Source organism: Oryza sativa, chromosome 11 (genome assembly GCF_034140825.1).
Source record: "Oryza sativa Japonica Group chromosome 11, ASM3414082v1".
In the NCBI taxonomy this organism is placed as follows: domain Eukaryota; kingdom Viridiplantae; phylum Streptophyta; class Magnoliopsida; order Poales; family Poaceae; genus Oryza; species Oryza sativa.
In genome coordinates, this window is record NC_089045.1 from 30,460,712 (window position 1) to 30,482,961 (window position 22,250).

A 22,250-nucleotide genomic window follows, 5' to 3' on the forward strand; every position below is an offset into this window, starting at 1 on the left:
ATTTTAAATTACAGTAGGATTGATCTCTGTTGATGAATGTTCTTTATTTTTCTGTGACAGATCCACAATCACTTATTTGGATGCATCACGCTAGCAGCAAAATACTATGCTCAAATCAGTGTCTTAATTATAGGCTGGCTGATTGGGCCCAGGAACTTGGACTCTTCATAGAGCTCATTCAATTCCATTACGTACATTAGCCCTCATAGCATGGAAAATAGTCATTCAATTTCACACATTGTACCATTATACATGACAACAGAGCACTTCTTTCCTCCCTATACTATAAACAAAAACAACCAGAAAAGCAAATTCTTCTAGCTGTGCATTCACTTTTCCATTTCTGATGCCATGGGTCTTATTCCATATAAAGAAGCATCAGTACAGCTTGAAGACCATCTATCCATTGTTGTCGCATTGTATCATCAACGCTAATATCATCACCGTCTCTGTCACACCTTCCAAACTATACATACAGAACGACAGTAATACATTCCCTTCCATCCAATATTGCAGGACAATTCACCTCTAGTATACTAAAATTCTTAAACCGAATGGATTCGCCGCGACCTCCGCCAGCCACGTCAACCTGACTTTTGTGAAAAAGCCCCTCGCTTTTGATTAGTTACGTGCCGGTCCCCACTACATCCATCGTCCGATCTCGCGGTATGGTCGATCTGGCCGTCCGATTCTCCGGACAAACCCTAGCCGGCCGTCCTCGCTCCCCACCACCCACTCGACGCCGCCTTGCCTCACCACTGCTGCCGGGGGCCGCCTCGTCCTCCGCCTCTCCCCGCCGCCTCCACCTCCTCCGCCGCCACTGTGTCGTCCCCGTCCCCGGCTGCCTCCGCCTCCGCCTTCCCCTCGCGCAGGGTGCAGCCGTCTCCGCCTCCTCCACCGCCGTCGCCGTCAACGTCGCTGAGCACCGTCTCCGCCGCCCGCGTTCCGCCACCGTCCCTCCGTGCCGTACTAAGAGTAGGTGTATATGCCTCTTCCTCCCCCTCGCGCTGCCGCCTCGGCCTCCCCGTTGCGCCGTCGCTGTCGCCGAGCAGGGGCTTCAAGGCGGACGCGGAGAAAGCGAGGAGGTGAGTGCTCCTCTCCTCTTCCCTTCTCGGTTCTCTTATGTCTGCGAGGAACGGTGCCTCGTCGCCGTTGTCGCCGTCGTCCCGCTGGCTGGCACCGCCCTTTCCCCTCTCCCCGTCGAGTCATCCTCTCCGACGCGGCCCCTTCCTCCTCTTCATCGGATGGGGTGAGGAGCTCGGCAGCGGCAACGAGTTCGACCTCGGCAGACCGGGCAACGACGTATTTGCTATTATTGTGCAGAAGAAAGGGGACCGATATGTATGCAAATGCAGACTTGCAGAGAGAGAAAGAGAGAGAGCCATGGCGCATCGTTCCCCCTTTCATTTCACTTTACCTCTTGCATTTTTGCTGCATCTCTGGCCCTCAAGGCGGCTGCTGCTGCTTGGCCGGTGCGCCTCTTTAATTCGATATATCGATCGTTTCTTTTTCAATGATGCCTTAGTTTTAATATTTTACATTGTGTGTCTGTTAATTCATCGGCGATATGATCTCATGGCCGGCTGCACATTGGCTCTGCCAGAATCGATTCATTCGAGTATTGCATAAGCTATATATGCTATGGCACTTCAGTAAGCTTTCTGCTCTTGTTGATTACTAGCACACATGAAAGAGTCATGAACTAGTGTTCTTTACTTCTGATTAAATTGATGTGATATTTGTGTAGGTGATGACAAAAGCTACAATTATTCAGTGTTGTCGTTCTCTCCTGCAGGTGACGTATTATGCAATTTACTGTTTGCTGTAGTTTTACAGCGCCACTGCTCACACTCTGCTTTTGAAAGCAATATGTCTAATGGATTACATAAGGAAAGGTCTATTGCATCCGTCAGCTAACATTTCTTACGGTGTTAGGGCCCTTTTAGTTCATATATAGGAGTGGCAAAGAATTTTATAGGACTCAAATTCCAACAGATTTTTCTTGCTATGTTTCCCTTTGACTTATAAGACTATGTTCCTATGCTTTATTTTCATAGGAAAAATACCAAGAGGTATAACCTCTTTGTAAATCTATCCGCGGTCCATTCTTCATGGTGCCAATCCTCCCTTCTCAGAGGGTAATTCTTTTCTGATTCATATGGTGCGATGACTTACCGTGGCACGCCGTGAAAAGCTGAGATTGGCAGATGGCTCATTGGGTGTGATGCCGGCATGTCGGTTCTCAATATTACTGGAGTAAGCACATATCTTTGTCATTGGCCAATTCGCATTGCTTGAACTTTCCTTGGATTAATTTGGCTGTTCTTCTGGAACGGTTTATAGGTGCAAAGGGGTGCGAGCAAGGCTACATTGGACAAGGCGGTGCAACTATGAGCCGGGAGAATGAAGATGCTTTCATGGATATGCTGGTCAGTCCTACTTTGTCAGCTCAATTAATGTGTCATTCTTGTTCATACTTGATTAATGAAATTGTAATTTCACATGGAATTTCAATTACATGGAACATCAACCTGGAGTTTAACAAGGTTAGGTTTTAATCACACTCCATTTTAATGAGGTTGGCTTTTTGTTAGGTAATTGCCTTGCCTTTCTACTTGTGTGTACTACCATCAGAACGAACCTGTTCGGCATAGTATTTTTTAGCACCGCCCAAAAAAACTTTAAGATTGTTTCAATAATTTATCTACATAATATCAAGATAAATGGGCATAGTTTATGAACCTTTGAATTTTGCTCCTGTTCCATACTAAGAAGCAAAGAAAAATGAAATCATCAAATTCAATAGATACCCAGTGGAGTATGGGTATCTATTTCTGAGGTTTAATGTTTTTGTTTTTATTTTTCCCCTCACCATCAAACCATTTTCTTATGTTTGTGTTTATATTTAAAGCTTCTAGATCCCATTGAAAATCGTTATAAAAATGAGGAGGTCAGAGCTCAAGCCACGAGGGATCTTTCTAAGTGCATTGTTGACCACAGGATGGCTGCCAAATCATTACCCACGCCTGAGCAATATGCTGTAAGTTCTGTAACCATCACCCTTCTTTTTTGTGCACTCTAATTAAGTACATCTATATGTGCTCCATAAATTTCAGCACACAAATAATGCATCATAAACATGTCTGATATTGTTGTATGACCTTTTGCATCATAAACATGTTTGATAGGACTTTTTGCATCATAAACATGTTTGATATTGTTATATGTGGATATGGTGAGATGTAGAACTGTGGATTTTAGAGCAGAAACAGTTCATGGTTTTAAAATGCACTTTAATAGATGCATATTCAAAGTATTAAATGTGTACCAACTTTTACTTTTTGTATTTGTCTTGTGTAAAGCATCATACATTCATATTACAACAATGCTGTGGCTGACTTGTTATTCTGACAATCGGTTTCTGTTCAGGTTGAAAGGGAGTGCACTAAAGCCGAACAATGGCTATGGGAGAGGTCACAACTCCAGGAGTCCCTGCCCAAGAATGTTGATCCTGCCCTTTGGTCCCATGAAATCAACAAAAAAAAAACACGAGTTGGACATGTAATTAGTTCTTTCCTCCCTGGGACCATTTTTCAACTGACTTGTGCAAAATCAGTTACAGTTTACATCCCATATTATCTTAGTACATTTGCTTGATTCCACTTGCAGGTTTTGTAGAAACATTGCAAGGCACAAGGGTTCTCCAGCAAGAGCGGATTCTAGCGGGGTTTCAGATCACATGCATAAAACAGATAGAGGCTAGACATTTCTAGGATTTCGTAACTGAACAGCGTTGTCAAGCCTGACATTTTGTAGCAATATACAGATGAGCGAGTTTCTGCTGACAGTCTTATACGATCCGACTCTGTACCACAGTCAGCCCGCCATCGGGTGCCTGCATCTTGATAATCCCAGAGGTGCGGTTTTCACTTGAAAACCCTACTACTAATCATGATTGTTGATGCTTGTGTATTCTTTTACTGTAATCGACTCAAGGGCTCAAGGCTGTTGTCTGCATTTTTTCTTGTGATGAACAAAGAATGGAAGACGCCATTGATAACTTCCAATGGTCACAAGAGTTGAAGCTTTGGGGTTTCATTTTGCGCTGATCCCAGAAAGCTGCCCTGGATAGTCTGTATGATATACCGGAGATTTGTATCTACTATGTGCCATTGACCATATATTGCACGCACGCAGCGTAGCGCGTGTATCTTTCTAGTGTATCTTTTCTTAAGGTGCCCCACTTCACCACATGTACGATGACACATTCGTTTGAAGCAACTTTAGACTTGTTTTTTTAATAAAAGAGAAACATTATACTATGTTTTAGAAAAAACGAAACACTATACTAATTTTAACAAATGGTTGTATTTGGCACCACTAATTCAATATAAGTAATTAGGTAAAACGAAAATGCTTACAGAAATGAAAATAACCGATAGTAGTTGTTAATGTAACAGTAATAATGTAGGGCCTGTTCACTTTGCTGTCATTTTCAACCTTACTAAATTTTGGTAAAGTTACCAAAAAAGTGGCTACATTTAGTTTGCTACCAAATTTTGGTAACTATATAAGAAATCATGTCAAAATTTTGACAAGTTTGCCAAAATTTTGACAACTATACTAAAATTTGGCAATGCCAAAATTTGGTAAAGTTTTTTTTGGCATCAAAGTGAACAGGCCCGTAGTGTAACCGTGGGCCAAAATCATGACCCTAGAAATATGGTACTTGCAGTTTTCCTCCCAAAACCTAATTTAATTAAAACCCTAAACATAGAAATTGGGGAAAAGATCAATGATCAAAAATTGATTCCCTAAGACGCAATTTAATCATGTGATCACGTAGATTGAAAGAAATCTAGAATAATCAAAGCAAATTAGAAGGAAGCACTAACTTGCCGGTCTCGATGACTGGAGAGGCGGTCGCGAGCGCGGCGGCAGCCTCGGCCATGGCGAGGCTTCCTGCAGACTTCGAGGAAGTAGAGCCAAGGCAGGTCGGTCAGTTTTGCATCGTTATTTTGTTCATGGGCCACATTTGTTCTGGGCCTGACCATGTTGGGCCAAAGGGGGTGCACCCATTGTAAAAACATGATGGCTTAGCATTGGAATTCTTTAGGACCCGGGTGCCTGTCCACCTCCCTGGGCCTACTGGCCTTCGCCCTTTATCACGATGCGAACAGCCTGTTGCTGAATTACTTTTTTTAGTCTTAAATGAAAAAGCACAATTGCTTTTGTTTTTCTTTTGATCGGAAAGGCTGTTGCTCTAGTGTTTTTTTTCATTTTTTTTGGTAAAAAAGGTTCTAGCAGTCTAGCGCTAGCCGGAAACAGCACATAGGATGGGCGGTACTCTATTCTAGCACTAGGAGTTAGGTCCTTTTTTAAGCTAGTTTACTCAATTATTGACGTGCATTACTTGCTCCATGCTTTTAAAAATATATATATTTTTACTATATTGCTTAGACTACTTATTCTAAACTATTTTTGAAGTTTATTTCTTAAAATATGAATTTATTATGTTAATAAGATAATATGTGTCAATAATTCAGAGAATTATCTGTTTCAGGGTCTTGAAATTTGTTCTCCTTAGGAAGAGAAAATTTGAAATACACAGCAGATATGATGGGCTCAGACAGATGACAAGCTAATTAATTTGACCAATTTATATCTCGGTACCTGTAACATCCTGAAAATTCGACCGACAAAAATCTAAACTCTGAAAATGTGGGCCTTCAAAAACTTTTTAAATAAATCGCATCATGCCGATTTTATTCGCTTATTTCATTAGATTTTAATTTCGGTGTTCACCGGACGCGAATAAGGAATTATTATTTAGGATAAATCCTAAAATTAAATGGCAACACAGATAAATTAGAATATAATTTAAAATAAAGATTTGTTGATAATAGAAATAAATAAAATATTATCGCAACCATATTTGTATCAATTAAATTTAAATACGATGGAATAAGAATTAACCCTAATTAAAAATTCAAATAAATTATATAAAAATAAAAAAAATGGGTAATATTAATTTTGAGTGAATCCATTAGTTGGAATAACACAAATGTTGAGTAAAATTCATGGATGCAAAGATTAGGAATTATAGAATCAAATTTATACGGGAAATAAACTAAAATCGGAATAAATAAGAAAATGCACTGTTCATCATGGCGAAGGTGTTCGATCGCGTCCCTAGCCCTAACACCTCCCTTGCCGCCCGCGCGCCGCTCGCCCGCCGCGCCGCCGTCATCATCGTCGCCGTCGCGTCGCCGTCGGCCTCGCGCCCCGTGCCGCCGCCTCGAGCCCCGTGCCGCCGCCTCGCGCCCCGTGCCGCCGCCTCGAGCCCCGTGCCGCCGCCTCGCGCCCCGCGCCGCCGCTGCCACGCTGTCGCCGCGCCGCGCGCCCGCCTGCCGCCGCGCTCCCGTCCCGTCGCCGCGCCATCGTCCTGTCGCCATCGCCGCCTCGCGCCCCGCGCTCGCGCGTCGCGTCGCCGCGTCGAGCCCCGCGCCACCTGTCGCATTGCCGCTCCGAGCCCCACGCCGCCATCGCGTCGCCGCCCGCGCGTCGCCGTCGTCCCGCCCCGTGCACCGCCGTCGCGTCGCCATTACGCCGCCGCCCCTCCTCCTCTCCTCCTCCCCTCTCTACAAATACCCCCCCTCTCTCCATTCTCCCCCACCCCATCTCACCCTTCCTCCCCTCTCCCCTCTCCACTGCGCCGCCGTTCCCGTGCCGCCGCGTCGCCGTTCCCGCGCCGCCGTGCCGCCGTTCCCGTGCCGCCGCTTCTGTGCCGCCGTGCGCCACCGTCGCCACCGCCGTCGTCGCCGCTACCGCTGCCGGTGTGCCGCCCTCCTTCCCCCTTGCGTCCACCGCCGACGCCGCTCGGGTAGGAGGGAGAGCCGAGAGAGAGAGGGAGAAGAAAAGAGAAGAGGAAGAGAGAGAAAGAGAGAAAAGAAAGAAAAAGAGAAAGAGAGAAAAGAAAGAAAAAGAAAAGAAAAGAAAAGAGAAAAGGGAGAAAAAGGAAAAAGAAAAATAAATAGAAAATTTGGAAGAAATTAGGGAGGTTAATAGTTTAGAAAATTTAAAATAATTAGAATTTAATTATAGATTAATTATGGTCGTAGAATTGCAAAATTTAATTATTCTTGGTAATTTCTAAAAGAAATCAATTCGCGGTAGTAATTTAGATGTAATTAACAACTAGATGAATCTTTATGGACTATTATAGATTATTTTTGGATAATCTCTATAAGTAATCGATTGAAGGTAGAAATTTGGATTTAATCGCTAGGAATTTTAGACGTATATTATATTTAATCATTTAGTCATAGACTAAATTAAATCGTATAATATTATAAGATAATTTTAGGATTCCGTCCGATATTTAGCTCGCGATAGAAATTTCTAACCTATTATATGGATATAATGTTCGGGTAGATTAAATTAAAAAAAAACTTATGATAACAAAATATTTATACTCGCAAAATAGTTTAGGATATTTAAAATCGAAATTGGTTTGCCCTAGTTTGTGAATAGTAAAGTTAATATAAAAGAATCAACTTTCGCATTCGACTTCCATTTGGATTTATTTGGATTTTTATTTGAATTCTAACTGAATTCAAATCGTTTCTTCGCACGTAATTTTAGAGCCCGAGGGAGTTGCGGATCCAAGCGAGGACCAAGACCCGCAAGACTTTGAGCAAGGCAAGTCATCACTATTCTTTGAACATGTTGAACCCAATTGCGAAATTGTTTTGCTTACAAATAAAATTGCATGCAATGATGAACATCCTACTTGTGATTATGTCATGCCTTGATTATTGTTTACCCTTATTCCTTCGTAACCATGTTTACGTATGAGTCCCTAGTCGATTATAACAATTGCTTAGAAATGCTACTCTAGATTTATGCATACTCATATTTATCAAATGCTATATACTTGGGCAATTACCTTTGGGAAGGTAATTGAGATGCGGCATGTGGAGACATGAGCGCCACATTGCCATGATATTGGTGACATGATTTGTGAAAGGAGAAATAAACTAAACAACTGTTTTCGACTGGGGCGGACGGAGGATTTGGATGGTATCTGGAAAAGGCTAGTACCGTCCCCGGTCAATTAAGGACCGAGCCATGAAGCTAAGTATGAAACGACCCCCGTACAACCGCGCTTCTCGTATGGGTATAGACCTAGCGGAGTAAATAGCCGAGCGGAGACAGTATCCCTGCATAGATGGTTCACCCCTGAGTGAGGCAGGTGCGCTACGGTGGGACATTCGTTGAGGTAGGGCCGAGAGGTGTGCCCTACATCGGTGTCGCCATTGGTAGGACTGCCATGAGTGTGTGTGAGAGAGAACTTAACTTGAACTATAATTTAATATGTGTGTGAGACTTCTCCTTCCTAGGAGCGCCAGAACTCCTCTCACTGCTAGAAACATGGACACCTAGAGTGCATGAGGATTTAAGTTCATGGAGCGGATACTGCCAATGCGAGGTTATCAAAAAGCTTTGCCGTGACGCGTCTCATGTGTTGGGACGAGGCACATGTGTTGGGCAGTTGCGGAGTGCGGGTAAAGTGTACATCCACTGCAGTGTGAGTAAACCAAATCTATTCGAATAGCCGTGCTCGCGGTTATTGAGCACCGGGACATGTATTACACTTGGCTAGATTCTAGATTCTTAACTTGTGTGGGATGGGATATTGCATGATGATTTTTATGCTGTTGGAGCCACTTCCTGAGAGGCGGGAAGGTGGATGCCCTCAGAAAACCATGACAACTCAATGGCGGGAAGCTATCCTTGGGATCACAATGGATGGTGGACAGAACCGTCATTGTTTAATATGAACACTGGTACTAAATTTTGATCAGTCTATGCTAGGTCTTAGGCTTGCGAAAAGAATTACAAAACTTGCTTTGCGCAAAAGAACCATAGCCATTCCTTGAAATACTCCTATCATGTGCATTGTTGCTGTGGTGGCTTGCTGAGTACGGTTGGTACTCACCCTTGCAACTATAAACTTAATCAGAGGCCGGGGATGAAGCTTCGGAGGACCCCTATGCCTACTACCAGGAGGGTGATGAAGACGACGGCGCTCAATAGGTCTTAGTACGGTCGTTGCCTGTGGAAATGGCGTGCCGCTGCCTTAACTCCGCTGCCTTACCTTCTTCTGTTTTTGGGATGTATTCCAGACCACTCGGTCCGATGATTTAAGACTATGCCTGCGGGCTTATGATGTAATAATTCGTACTCGTGTATGTGCACTTGGTACTTCAGCTATGGATTCGTGTGTACCAGACTACTTGATCCAGGGAAATGGTACGGTTTACACGATTGATTCCTGTTATAAAAACGGGGGTCCACAGTACCAGCTAGCTATATAAAAAGAAAACGATAAAATGTAGACTTTGGCTGATTAAAAGTTGACTCATATACTCCCTCCATTCTAGAATATAAGGCATAACCACTCTTAACCCAAAGATCAAGAAATATTTATTATTACCTTCTCATTTGAATCACTCTAATAAATACAATGTATGCATCTAACAGAATTAGAAATATTGAGAGTTGAGGATTTAAATAATAATTTAGTGGAAAGGAGGTGCTAGTTAATTGTTTGCTTGCATGCATGTCTTATATTATGAAACATCGAAAAAATAGTTGTGCATTATATTTTGTAACGATGGAGTATATAGCTAGTTTAATAACAGAGCTAACTTTAAAATTACTTCCTATGTTTTAAATTATAAGCACTTCTTGCGTTTAAAATTTGTTCACAAGTAAGGATCTTTAGAGCACTATATTTCCCCCACCAACCATTATCGCATTTAATTTTCACCCAATTTTACCTCCATCCATTCACAAAAGCTTGACGCTTTCGCCTTTGTTCTACGTACAAATGCATGTGTTAAATACTGTAGGAATGGTCACTTTGCCCTAATTAATCTTTATTTATTCTAGTCCCAACCACCCATCTCGGTAGTACATGGAGAATATTTTTAGCTTAGCTCGTGGCAACCAGCTGGGTCCTTAATCGAGCAGCTTTTTTCCGGAGGACTTTTAAAGTAAATTCTACTTGAAGTATATTCTTGCAGTATATGAAAGGGTAGATTTGGTATTTGTTAAAAAATCTTAAAATGGTTATTTAGTCATTTTTAATTGAGATTTTTTTCCATGGAGATTTTTTTTCTATCGGTGGTATTTTTCCGATCTCGTCGTTCGTTCATGATACCAATCCAGTCTACTTTGTACGCAAGTCTACTTTGTACGCAGTACGCCGGGTCACCGGCAGCCGCCTTCACGTTGTCTCGCATGTGGCTCCCACAAGCGCCGCCCAGCCGCTGCCGTACGCAACGACGCTGTCGCCGCCGCCGGAGCTGGAAGCGACACAGCCTCCGCCGGGAGCGAAGCCACAGTACTGCCATTGTCGTGCGCAGCACTATCGCCGCCGTCGGGCTCGGCAGCAGCTGTCTGCTTCCAGGAACTTGCTTCCGTCAATCTCTAGCGATAACTATTAATTTGTGATTTGTGCATTACTTATAGTCTATCGCCGCAGACGGGCTTCCCTGCCCTGCTGCTGCCGCATGCCGCCCTGCTGCTTCCACCTGCCGTCGCCCGGCTGCCCTTGCCGCTGCGAGCTGCCGCAACTGCGCGCCTATCAACCGGATCTTACTAAGTGCAAAATTTGAATTTACAAAATTACCCCCCACGCAAATACATGAAAAAGACAAATATGCCCTATTTAATTTATAGGGCAGAATAATTTAGAGGAAGATCAGATTAATTTGCACCGTTAGATTAAATATACTGGTAGTATATATTTACAGTAAAAATGTACCGTAAAAATTCTCTTTTTCTATATCTCTAATGCATAACAGAGCTGCGTCCGCTTGTAGCAATTAACACTTTTTGTGACTAGGTGCCATGTGAGACAGCCCGCTGCTTCCACGAGTAGACAGCAAGTTGGGATGCGCCGGAACCAGGCTCAATTCTTTTGTTTTTTCTTTGACCGCAAAGGCTTTTGCTCTAGTGCTTTTTGGGGGCCGGGTTTTGAAGAGAAATAGCGTTTTATTGAAAGTACAAACACTAGCCGTCATCTTTCACAAGTATGACTCAGCAGGCTGTAGAGAAATCCATATCAATGTTTCTGCTTTTCAAGGGCCACGTGACTCGGTGGAACATGTATAGCATCCTAAAACGGTTTGGGTGTCAATCTGCTGTCAGGTTCACCAAACTGTTTTGAATGGTGTTATCGTTCTTTTATGCTAAGGCAGTGGCTCTTCGGTGGCTTGGCCGATATCCACTGTTGGATGTCGGAGCTGCTTTTCGCTCTGGCGATTTTCGTTGCTTCAGTGTCGCTGCGGTTGTGAAATCGGCGCTGCTGGGTCGCTTGGACGGCTAGCTCGGCAACGATAACACCTCTTCTGCGATGTTGAAGCTGTTGTGTCGCTTTTGTGTTTAGCTTGGCAGCGATGTCCTGCGTTTGGGCTCCGTCGTTGTTGTTAGTTGTGTAGCTAGCTCCCTTGCTTTTTACTGTGTGGTGGGTTTCAGCCGGTTTCCCGTAATTAACCATGCAATTGTATGGTTTTCAGGTCCGATTTTCCTTATAAACTGAGCTAATTCTCTTCTTCTAAATATAAAAGTGAAACAAAGTTCCACCTTAGGTTTTTTTAAAAAAAACAGACCTTTCCAAAATTGAGAACAACTCTCTTTGTTGAATTGGAAAACACCTCCCTCCTGTAGGTATTTCCTTCTCAGAAGTTCCACACATAAACTCTCATCTGAAGATCTAATTTCATCAGCCATTTTGCAAGAAGGGCAGAATTCAGCATCCTTGTTTCTGTTAAACCAACACCACCAAACACTTTAGGACATGGCAAATCTGGCCATTTCACCATGTGATACTTTATTTCCATCACACGGCGTGTTTAAAAACGAGAGGATTCGAGCTACGGTTGTCTAGCCTACCAACCATAATGTCAGGTAAGAAATTCATCACGTATACTTTTTTCCTAACAGTTATTACTACTATGAACTTATATGCTTTAGTCTTTTAGGGTTTTAAGGGTTATAAATAAGAACCAAGTGTTCATTAGTATTAGGGGTTGCTTTAGAAGTTGTGTAACTTAATCAAGTGGCGGGACATCATGGGGCCAAAGGCCTTCTCATTTCAAGGATGTCTTAAAGTAGCACTACGAAAAAAAATCGAGTTATCTTAAAAACACAAAAATACTGATTGAATATCATTGTTCCATGATAAAGATTGTTAAAAAATGTCATCCTTTTCTTATCACCTGGTTCAGCAAATTTAGTAAAAAAGTTGCCTATATTACATGTGAGACCCTTTGTAGTTTGCAGATACTTAGTTTAGTGCCTAACACTGAAGACGCGTCAACATTAAATTGCAAAAAAGAACTAAACCCATGTTATATGGTTCCATCACTGAAAATGGAATACCTAAGATAGCAAGGGTGCATGTGTTAAAAAAGAGGGACACCATACTAATCCACTGCAAGAAAAAAAGGTTTATTATATTCATAGATTGAATAACAAAAATATCGAACTTATATGATATGACGAAACGATTAATGAAAACAATTACAAGACATATATAACAGAATAGCTTCACCTTTTTCAGCCAAACAAGGAAAAAGGGAGATCATTTTAGCCAATGCCTAAGCAATGAAAAAAAAGAACCACGCTAAACCAATAAGCAAAATAAACAAATTTCCGCTTGCATGTTGCATTGTGTTGCAATCAACACTTAGGCATGGACACTTGTGTTGCACAATATATGCTATCATTTTCCATGAACTATGGTCATTAGCACTTGGGCATGTTTGGAGGACGAGGCAGCATCTGAGCCTGTGGCGTCTTGCCATCCTTCACGATGAACACAGTATTCATTCCCCACACCATGTGTCGATCAAAATGGCAATGCATGAACCACACACCTGAACAATCAAAATAAACATGAAAAAAAATTTTAATTTAAAAAAAGAAAACTGGACATGAACTCTTTGATACAAGCATAATAATAGCATAATTCACAGAAACCAAAAGAGGAATCATCAGAAAAAAAGTTACCTGGATTGTCTGCGCGGAAGCGGATTGCGGCCCAGCCGGCCTTGGGCACGGAGACTGTGCTCTGGTACGGCGGGTCGAGCAGGTTGTAGGTGGCCGGGTCCCTGCGGTCGTCGAACTTACCGGACCCTAGTCCCACGACGTAGAAGGCGAAGCCGTGGAGGTGCATTGGGTGGCTCTCGAAGGACGTGTCCTGGAACACCACCTCCACCACGGTGCCGTACTCCAGCACCTTCACCTTGGCGCCGTGCTTCGTCACCCCGGGCCTGTCGTTGTCGCCGGTGAGGTTGACGAAGACGGGCGCCGGGTTGTTAGGGAAGTCGTCCTCGTACACGCCGCGGCCGCTGCCGTAGTAGTACGCGTGAAGGACGTCGATGGCCGGGCTGACGAAGCTGACGTTGTTGAGGCTCGCCGCGAAACGCGTAGTGTTGCCCTTGGGTCCCTTGCACGCCGTGTCGGTTGCGTTGGTGGCGTTGCAGGGGAGAAAGTTGATGGCGAGGTCGATGAGCATGTGCTCGTCGACGTGCGTCGGTACGTGGACCGGGTGGTCCTTGCTGCCAAGGGACCTGAGCTGCCTGAGGAATGCCATCGCCGCGTCCACGTCGTCGAGAGACGGCAGGACGGCGGGGAAGTCCGGTGGCCCGGCACCGCTGTCGCCGGTGTAGTACTCCACGACGGCCGTGGCGGTGCTGTTGTTGAAGGGGATGGGGACGGGTAACGTGATAAACGTCCTCGCGGCCATGTAGTACCTGCTGTTGGACTTGGACCCCAAGCTGCGGTTGGCCTCCAGGAGAAGGTCCATGGTCTGGCCCGGCGCGATCATGATGTATTCGACGGTGAGCGGCTTGGTGTAGCGGGCGTCGATGCCGACAACGGTGAGGCGGTGCCCGGAGACGGCGAAGAACATGTCGTTGGTGAGCCCCGCGTTGATGACCTGGAGCAGGTACGTGTTGCCGTGCTCCACGGCAACCTTGAAGGTGTCGTCCCTGGAGCAGGGGAACATGTCCCCGGGCTGGCCGTTGATTGTGTTCGCGTCAGACGGCTTGACGTCTTCCCCAATGCGCTTCATCTCCTCGAGCAGGTGGTTCACATCGTTTTTCCACCACTCACCTGCAAAACCCATAGAAATAATTAGTTCAGATCAAACGGTTATACGATCGATATATACATGCATCAAACAAGCTAATTAAGATTCCGTTAATTAATGGTCGTCGCGAATGCGTACGTACCGAGGATGATGGGTATCTCTTTGTCTGGCCTCTTGAAGGGGAAGGTGTCGCCGTGCTTGGGGTGGACGACGATGGCGCCGAGGACGGTGGCGCGGTCGAAGTCGCTGTGCGCGTGCCACCACAGCGTGCCCTCCTCCTCGGACATGATCACCTGGTAGGTGAACTTGCCGTCCGGCCGGATCGGGCATTGCGTGATGAACTCCGGCCCGTCCGACCATGGGTTCCGCGGCTGGTCCACGCCGTGCCTGCGCTACGTACGGTTAATTGTTAGTCATCGATCGCGAACATTGCATTGTAAGTTTCGACATATGGATCGATCATGGCGTTTCGCTGTAGCAACTGGCAAGTGGCAACAACGAAGAACATGATTTACCAGTGGATGGTGATGTTTTTGTTGCCGTGGTTGTAGACGTTGACGATGACGAGATCGCCCTTGCGCGCGTAGATGGTCGGCCCGGGGAACTGCCCGTTCACGGTGAGGACGCTCTTCTCGTGGCAGAGCCTCCTGTAGTTGGTCTCCGTAATCTGCAGAGCATCATACATGGTTAAAGGTCATTTCGTGCATTATTCATGCCCTATCCGATCCATCAGACCATCACACTACTGTCACTGTGGATCAGTGAAGTAGTACATCACTTACAAAGAAATCGTAGTGGCGGCGAGTCCTGCCGCCGTGAGCCGGGCTAATTGCAACTGCAAATGTTAACACCGCACATGCTAATAACCAGAGCACTGCAGGTATTTTGGCAATACCCATCGCCGGACGCACGATATTCGAACCAATTTTAGTGTAAGAAAACAGGGCTAACTGAGAAAATTGTACGTGAGTATGTATGGTTTTCTGTGTAAGCACATCGTCTGTAATTACTCAACAGTGGCTAGCTAAGCAGCTGCTTTGCCTGAGAGGATGAGATGGCCATCTGATCAAACAGAATGAATGTATTTATAGGAAATGGCAGCGCGTGCCTGTAATCAACGTCAGACTATTTCATTCAAATGATTAGCCAGCTTGGAAAATAAAAAAATTCTTCCACGTTTCACGCATGTATTCTTCTACAGCAGTGGCACGACTACTAACGAAAAGTTTTTTCTCAAACTGGCGTTAGTTGGTTGTCTGCGCGCTCGTGTCGTATATATGCATGCGTATATGCTACTGTCACGCCGCGGCCACTGACGACATCTTCAGAAGTTTCCTGCCACTAGTGCTTTTACGGTACCCACTACTGTTAGTGGTAGCAGTGTAGTACAACTTTAATCCAACCGTTGAATCTATTAACTTAACTAGCATGGTGGTCCATACAAATTACGCGACTAGCATTATTATATTTTCTCTCATATAATAGCATATATGTTTTCTTAATGTATTATTCAAATATATTAAAATGACAACATAATTTTAAATTTCATACTAATTTTACGAAACTACTAATGTGTAATATTTATATTGTATTTTATATACGTGTTAGTTATTAATTATTTTTAATATCAAATTTAAGTTATTTGTAAATTATATTCTTATATGGACTATAGACTCGTCTTTGAATATTTCTTTTTTTAATTTCGTATTTTCGTTATCTGGGTATTTCTATATAAACTCTAGGCTCTTCTTCCAATATTATTTATTTTTAATTCTGAATTTTTATTATTTCTATTTTCTATGTGGACTCTAACACTAGTACATAAAGTATAAAGTGTTATATAAAGTGTTATAGGTGCCGGTTCGGAAAGCCTAATAGGTGCCGGTTTCGGTGCTGGCACCAATTAGTCGGCACTAATGATTTTACATTGGTGCTGGTTCCCAAACCGGCACCTGTTTGGCACCTATGTGTTTTATAGGTGCCGGTTTCGATGAAAAACCGATACCTATAATGGTCCAAGGGCTGCGCTCGCACGCCTATAGGTGACGATTCTATGTTTATAGCCGGCACCTATTATACCACATAGGTGCCTGTTAATGGCAATAACCGGCACCCATAATCATGTAACCCAAAAAAAAATATAGCCGGTTCTCAGTATGTCCATTCACATCAATCCACCGTACACACAAAAACCCACTTCAATTCACAGAATATATGTAATCCATCTCCAAACATCAATTCACAGATTCACATCACCCCAAATCCAAAAATTTCCAAACATACACACATAAATGCAATCCATCTCCACACATTCAAGTTATCATACATCAATTCCATCTCCAAATGTTTACATCAATTCCATACTTTCAAACAAAGGCAATACAAAGTTAACTTGAGAGAAATTAAGTTGAAATAATAAAGCAAGGCATCACCTTGTTAATCTTGTTTCCATGTCCAACACTGGGTGCACAAGTTTTCTCCCTTCCAGAATCATGATTCTTGGAATTTATATGACTGAATGAGAGAGAGAGAGTGAGAGAAATATAAATTTGCTAAAAACAGAATTGATGATAAGTCATGCTAAAATAACTGACATAAATTGCATCTGGTATTGAAGGGAAACTTCAAATGGTATAAATTTGCTGATGAACCTTACCATTTAAAAATGTTCCTTTTGTTATCTAATTGGAATAATGACCCCTATAAGGTTTTAAGGGTGATTTTCAGTTTAAAGCAGTTTTGAGCAAAGGTTCAGCACTTGAGTTTGACAAGTACAAAATGAGTTTGACAAGTATATTGTGCATAGGGCCTATGGGCATAACGAAATTTCAGATTTCAGATTGCATCAACAGATAAAAATCAGATTGCATCAAAACTTATAGGCCTCATTTCTGCATGTAAATTTCTGCACAATGAACTCACAGCACTAGCGGAGGCAAACTAGCGGAGGCAGTGAAGTGTTCTTGTTTTACCCAGTTCATAATAGCTCTAGTTTCAGGTTGTCTGTAGTTAATTCCATCATTGATGGGGAAAAACTGCCAGCATTAACAATTTAATTGAATGGCTCAAGTAGGTAAAGAACAAAAGGAAATATTCCATAAGAAGAAAATAATGCATCACTGACTTGGTCAGGAAAATCTCCGTTGAGGTCAACATTGTTTGCATTACCACGTCTTCTAAGAGCAAATCCATCAGGGTTCATCGTTGGAAGTATATGAAGATGCATGTTTTCCATAATAAGAGTTGCCTACAGATATTAGTTGAACTGGTAAGTTTTTGAGCTTATCATATATTTCTATCGATTTCAGTAAAACCAATGGAAATATATATCATAAAACCATAGTTGAGCCAGACAAACATAAAATTTAAGAGCAGATAACAATGGCCTAATAATTTTTATACACAAAAGCCTAATAATTGTGTTGTATAACACCGAGTGGTTGTACGGTATATACACATCACATATTCACACAAAATTGAGCTTAAGTTCATAGCTTCATAGAATTGATAACACAAAAAAGCCTTCAAATCAATGGCATCCCCCTTTTCTTCTTCATTTTCAGAACTGAAAATTTAATAGCCGACTGTACTACTATTTTCAGAAATCAAGTCATTGCACTGGTGCACAAGCTCCTAAAATCCTGGTACATACACACTAAGCGTCTAAACCATTGCACAAGCACTGAAGCACAACTTCCTACTTTCCTAAATGGTTAAATCCTAAGTGTGAAACTATGAATAACTCAATAATGCTAGAATAAAAAATTTAAGTAAAATTCACTTACTTTTGCTTGAGATGTTTGAGAAGCCAGAGCAGGCAACCAGCAGCAACGGAGCTCGCTCAATCCCAGTCATCCTCGCTGGCCGTCCCCCTACCCTGTCGCCGCCAACTAAACTGTATACTAGATAAATCAGTGAGTTTCAGTTCCCAAATCCCAATCAGTGAATTTTAGTACTCAAATCTTCAATACTCAAACTCAATACTCAGGCTACTCACCTGTGTGGCTGTGACGATGTGTTCAGGGGCGATGTGCGGCTCCGGCCGTGCCGCTGTGGCCCTGGTCGGCGGCTCGGCGCTCGCTACCCTGCGCCCCTGCCCGCGCCGGTGCGCCCTCGCCCCTGGGCCCTAGCGGCTGGCGCCAAGCCGTGGCACGCCACCCGCCACCCGCTGCCTGCCCACCTCGCTGGCGCCAAGCCGTGGCACACCGGGCGGCCGGATCTGGCAGAGGGGAGGTCGCGGCCGCCGCCGCCTCCGCCTCCGCCGTGGCCAACCCCGTGGCCGCCGCTGCGAGGCCTCCGCCGGCCAGCCATGGGAGCCCGTGGTCGGCGGCTGCCGCCGTGGTCGCTGCTGCCGCCTCCGCCGCGGGATCCCGCCGCCTCCCCTCCCGCCGGATCTGGCGGAGGGGAGGGCGCGGTCGCCGCTGCCGCCTCCGCCGCGGGAGCCCACCGCCTCCCCTCCCGCCGGATCTGGCGGAGGGGAGGGCGCGGCCGCTGCTGCCGCCTCCGCTGGCCAGCCGCCGACCGCGAGACGGCGGGAGAGGGGAGGGAGAGAGAGGACAGCGAGAGAGAGAGAGAGAGCAGAGTTAGAGAGACGCGAGAGATCGAGAAGGGGAGGGATAGATAAGGACGCGATGGGTGCCGTGCGTGGGCTCGGCTCGAATCGGCTCGGCCAAACGCTATAGGTGCCGGTTTTTAAAAACAACCGGCCCCTATAAAAATTATTAGGTGCCGGTTCTTTTAAAAAACCAGCATCTATATTATAGGTGCCGGTTCAAATGTTCTTAAAGGTGCCGGTTCTACATTTTTTCACCGCAAGGAGGTAGGAAAAGCTCTATAGGTGCCGGTTTTAAATGAACCGGCACCTATGAACCGGTCTCTATGAGAGTTTTTTAGTAGTGTAAACTCATCTTTCAATATTTTTTAATTTTTAATTTTGAATTTCAGTTACTTCTAAATTGTATTCCTATATTGACTTTAGACTCTTCTTCCCATTTTTTTAATTTTGAATTTTAGTTATTTGTAAATTGTATTTTTATACGAACTCTGAACTCTAGTTTTAATTTTATTATGTTTATTTCGAATTTTACTTAGTTTTAAATTCCTATATGGACTCTATACTCTACTTCTAACATTCCTTATTTTTAATTCTGAATTTCTACTATTTCTTAATTGTATTTCTATATGGACTCTATACTCTACTTCTAATATTCCTTATTTTTAATTTCGAATTTCTATTATTTCTTAATTGTATTTCTATTTGGACTCTAGTCTCCTCTTTCAATATTTCTTATTTTTAATTCCGAATTTCAGCTATTTTTAAATTGAATTTCTATATGGATCTGTTTTTCTTTTTCTTCAATTAATATGAGAATTTCTAGTAACATAATATAAATCCTTCTTTGATTCAAATATTTATGCCTTATAGACAATCCTCCGAAGAAACAGTACCAAAAGTGATGGAAGTAGATAAGAGTACACAAGGAACAAGGGAGGAACAAAGAAATGCGGCATCGTAACCCAGGAAGTCAGGTAATGGCAACATCAAACTTTCCTACAACTTTCCTACGTAAATTTTATCTTAATATACTCTGCTATTGGCAATTATATATATATCCTTAAAAAATTTTCATAAATTGCAGGAATTTGTGTTTACATCAATAGTTACGATTGATCGAGTACAAGAAAATATTCAATGGTGGTACATGTCGTGCAATCTTTGTAATAAAATAGTTATTCAGAAAAACGACAAATACCATTGCAGGAACTGCAATAAATATCCAGAAAATACAACGCCTAGGTAAGAATACTTCATCTTTTGTAAATAACAATACTTATGTAATAATTTTTTTTGCATTAACCATAATTTCATATTAGGTACCGACTACGACTCCAAATAAGTGATCATACGACATCTACAAGCTGCACTATATTTGATGATGTGGCACAAAGCATGCTAGAGACACCTGTCTCATCATTACTCAATTTACTAGATGGCAAAAACGACGAAATTCCTAACATTATTCAACAACTCTGTGGAAAACAACTCATCTTCAAGTTCAAGCTCAGTGAACAAAATCTGACTGAAGGCACACCAAACTATGTTGTCAAAAAGACATTTGTGCCTGATTATATGCTTGAGAAGCAATACCTCATTAATAAGGCTGAAGAGGTAAAGCAGGCTACTACTGATTTTTTACAACACAAAATCTTGAAAATTTTATTTCTGAAATGTTTCCGCATTATGATTTTACAGGAGTTAATGGACGACGATGTGGATAACATACTAAAACAAGATAGAGAGACAAATCAACAGGTATTTGAACATATAATACAAATTTTCATTTATTTATAATATATAGCACATATGACAAATACTTCATTGCCTTTGCAGGAACAAACCAGCAGCGGCCCTCTTATTAAAAACAGATCCATCTCACTGCTACCCGTGAAGCAAGAGCTAGAGGATAGTGACCAGGAAATCACGAGTGAAGATGAACTCACTTCGTCTGACAAACCTCCCAGTTGCAAACAAATAAGACGGAGGTCATACATAATAGAAGACGATTCAGAAGAGGAGAGCAATGAAACAAGTATGATAAAATGCGTAGATGCAAAAGTTCGAGGCAAAAATGCAAAAGGCGCTCATGCAAAATCCACAAAGGCGGAAATCAGAAATGACACCTACAGCCATGAAATAAACAAATCAGTTGTTGAAGAATCCATCAAGGCAGGAAAAAGATAGGCTAAAACCATCAATGGCATAGGCAAGGAAAGCTCTGTTGAAAAACGTCAGAAAACATGTGTTCAATCAGACAATAAAGCATGCAACACAAGGCCTCAGAGAACAAGGAAAATGAATTCTAAGTATACAAATAGTGCTTAGAGCTCATGATAATAGTTCATAATTAGCAGTAGCTCGATAGAATATCCTACAGTTAATGATACTAGCTAGAAAGAATAGTTCATAGTCAATACAGATCATTACATGTACTGTATTATAATAGTCGAATGTTGTATATGCATAAACTGAGATATATTACTATGCAATCTGTTATTTTATTTATGATTTTTTATCACATCTCTGTATATACAGACCTAATTTTGCAACCGATTGCACATGAAGCATCCAAACATATAATTCATGCAAAGGAATTGAAAAGAAAAACAGCGTCAACCAACCTTTGCCTGCCCGCCGATTCCCCCAGGCTCGCCACCCTGGCCGATCCGTGACCCAACCACTGCACCGCCTCCACCTTACATTTTGCTGGATGCCGAAATGAGACCCAAAATAGCAGATTTTGTTATGACCAAAATTTTTGGTGAAAACCAGCAAAAGGCGAATACTAAAAAATCCGAGGACATGCAGTACAAGAGAAGAATAATCTTAAACTTTCCAACGCTGCGGTTAACAGATTCACAGAAGAAAGCATATGCCTTGATCGAAATAGAGAAACTAATGAGACAAGCAGGAAAATCGCTAAGGGACTACCCAGACATAGAGCTACCAAATGCTGCCGAGATAGAGGAACTTGGTAACAGACTTATAAACGAAGAGCTTAACTATGACAAAGACCAACTGAAGGATGAGCACCTCGCCATATTAAACAGCCTTAACACAGATCAGAAAAAAGCCTTCGATGCGATAATGGAATCTATCAACGGAGGGCAAGGAAAGCAAATATTTGTGGAAGGCTATGGCGGGACAGGGAAAACATACCTATGGAAAGCACTCACGACAAAACTAAGATCCGAGGGGAAGATAGTCCTTGCAGTTGCTTCATGTGGTATTGCAGCACTTCTACTCCAAGGTGGGAGAACGGCACACTCAAGATTTCGCATTCCAATAAAGATCACGGAAGAGTCAACATGCGAAATAAAGCAAGGAACCCATTTGGCCGAACTACTAAAAAGGACATCACTGATACTATGGGATGAGGCTCCGATGGCAAACAAGCATTGCTTTGAAGCATTGGACAAAAGCCTAAGAGATATAATGAGGTTCACTAATGAAAACAGCAGTGAAAGGCCATTTGGCGGCATGACAGTTGTATTGGGCGGGGACTTTAGACAGATCCTTCCGGTG

The 22,250-nt window shown here is 43.0% G+C and overlaps 2 protein-coding genes and 1 long non-coding RNA gene across 23 annotated transcripts; 1 reads left to right on the forward strand and 2 right to left on the reverse strand.

Moving 5' to 3' along the window:
- The first annotated feature begins 653 nt into the window (after positions 1 to 653).
- LOC4351178 (uncharacterized) lies at positions 654 to 3,949 on the forward strand. 21 transcript variants are annotated; one of them, XM_066305786.1, is made up of 9 exons: positions 654 to 1,085; positions 1,604 to 1,652; positions 1,748 to 1,895; positions 2,058 to 2,138; positions 2,208 to 2,256; positions 2,344 to 2,594; positions 2,912 to 3,040; positions 3,430 to 3,561; positions 3,670 to 3,949. In XM_066305786.1, exons 1-6 carry the CDS (start codon positions 669 to 671, stop codon positions 2,392 to 2,394), a joined length of 795 nt encoding a protein of 264 aa, XP_066161883.1. In that variant the 5' UTR covers positions 654 to 668; the 3' UTR covers positions 2,395 to 2,594; positions 2,912 to 3,040; positions 3,430 to 3,561; positions 3,670 to 3,949. The 21 variants fall into 21 exon arrangements, 15 of the variants coding, with proteins under 15 accessions (XP_066161883.1, XP_066161882.1, XP_066161885.1 ...); XM_066305785.1 differs by having other exon boundaries at positions 2,344 to 2,546; XM_066305788.1 differs by having other exon boundaries at positions 2,344 to 2,546; positions 2,919 to 3,040.
- An 8,558-nt stretch (positions 3,950 to 12,507) lies between these two features.
- Positions 12,508 to 15,227, reverse strand: LOC4351179 (laccase-21-like). The gene is made up of 5 exons (NM_001423285.1): positions 14,950 to 15,227; positions 14,683 to 14,834; positions 14,310 to 14,554; positions 13,084 to 14,190; positions 12,508 to 12,950 (listed from the first exon to the last, which is right to left on the reverse strand). Exons 1-5 carry the CDS (start codon positions 15,064 to 15,066, stop codon positions 12,820 to 12,822), a joined length of 1,752 nt encoding a protein of 583 aa, NP_001410214.1. The 5' UTR covers positions 15,067 to 15,227; the 3' UTR covers positions 12,508 to 12,819.
- A 1,120-nt stretch (positions 15,228 to 16,347) lies between these two features.
- Positions 16,348 to 21,256, reverse strand: LOC107279264 (uncharacterized). Its single transcript, XR_001541040.3, has 4 exons — positions 18,165 to 21,256; positions 17,953 to 18,069; positions 17,292 to 17,414; positions 16,348 to 16,681 (listed from the first exon to the last, which is right to left on the reverse strand). It is a non-coding gene; the product is annotated as an uncharacterized lncRNA (long non-coding RNA).
- Between the last annotated feature and the right edge of the window lie 994 nt (positions 21,257 to 22,250).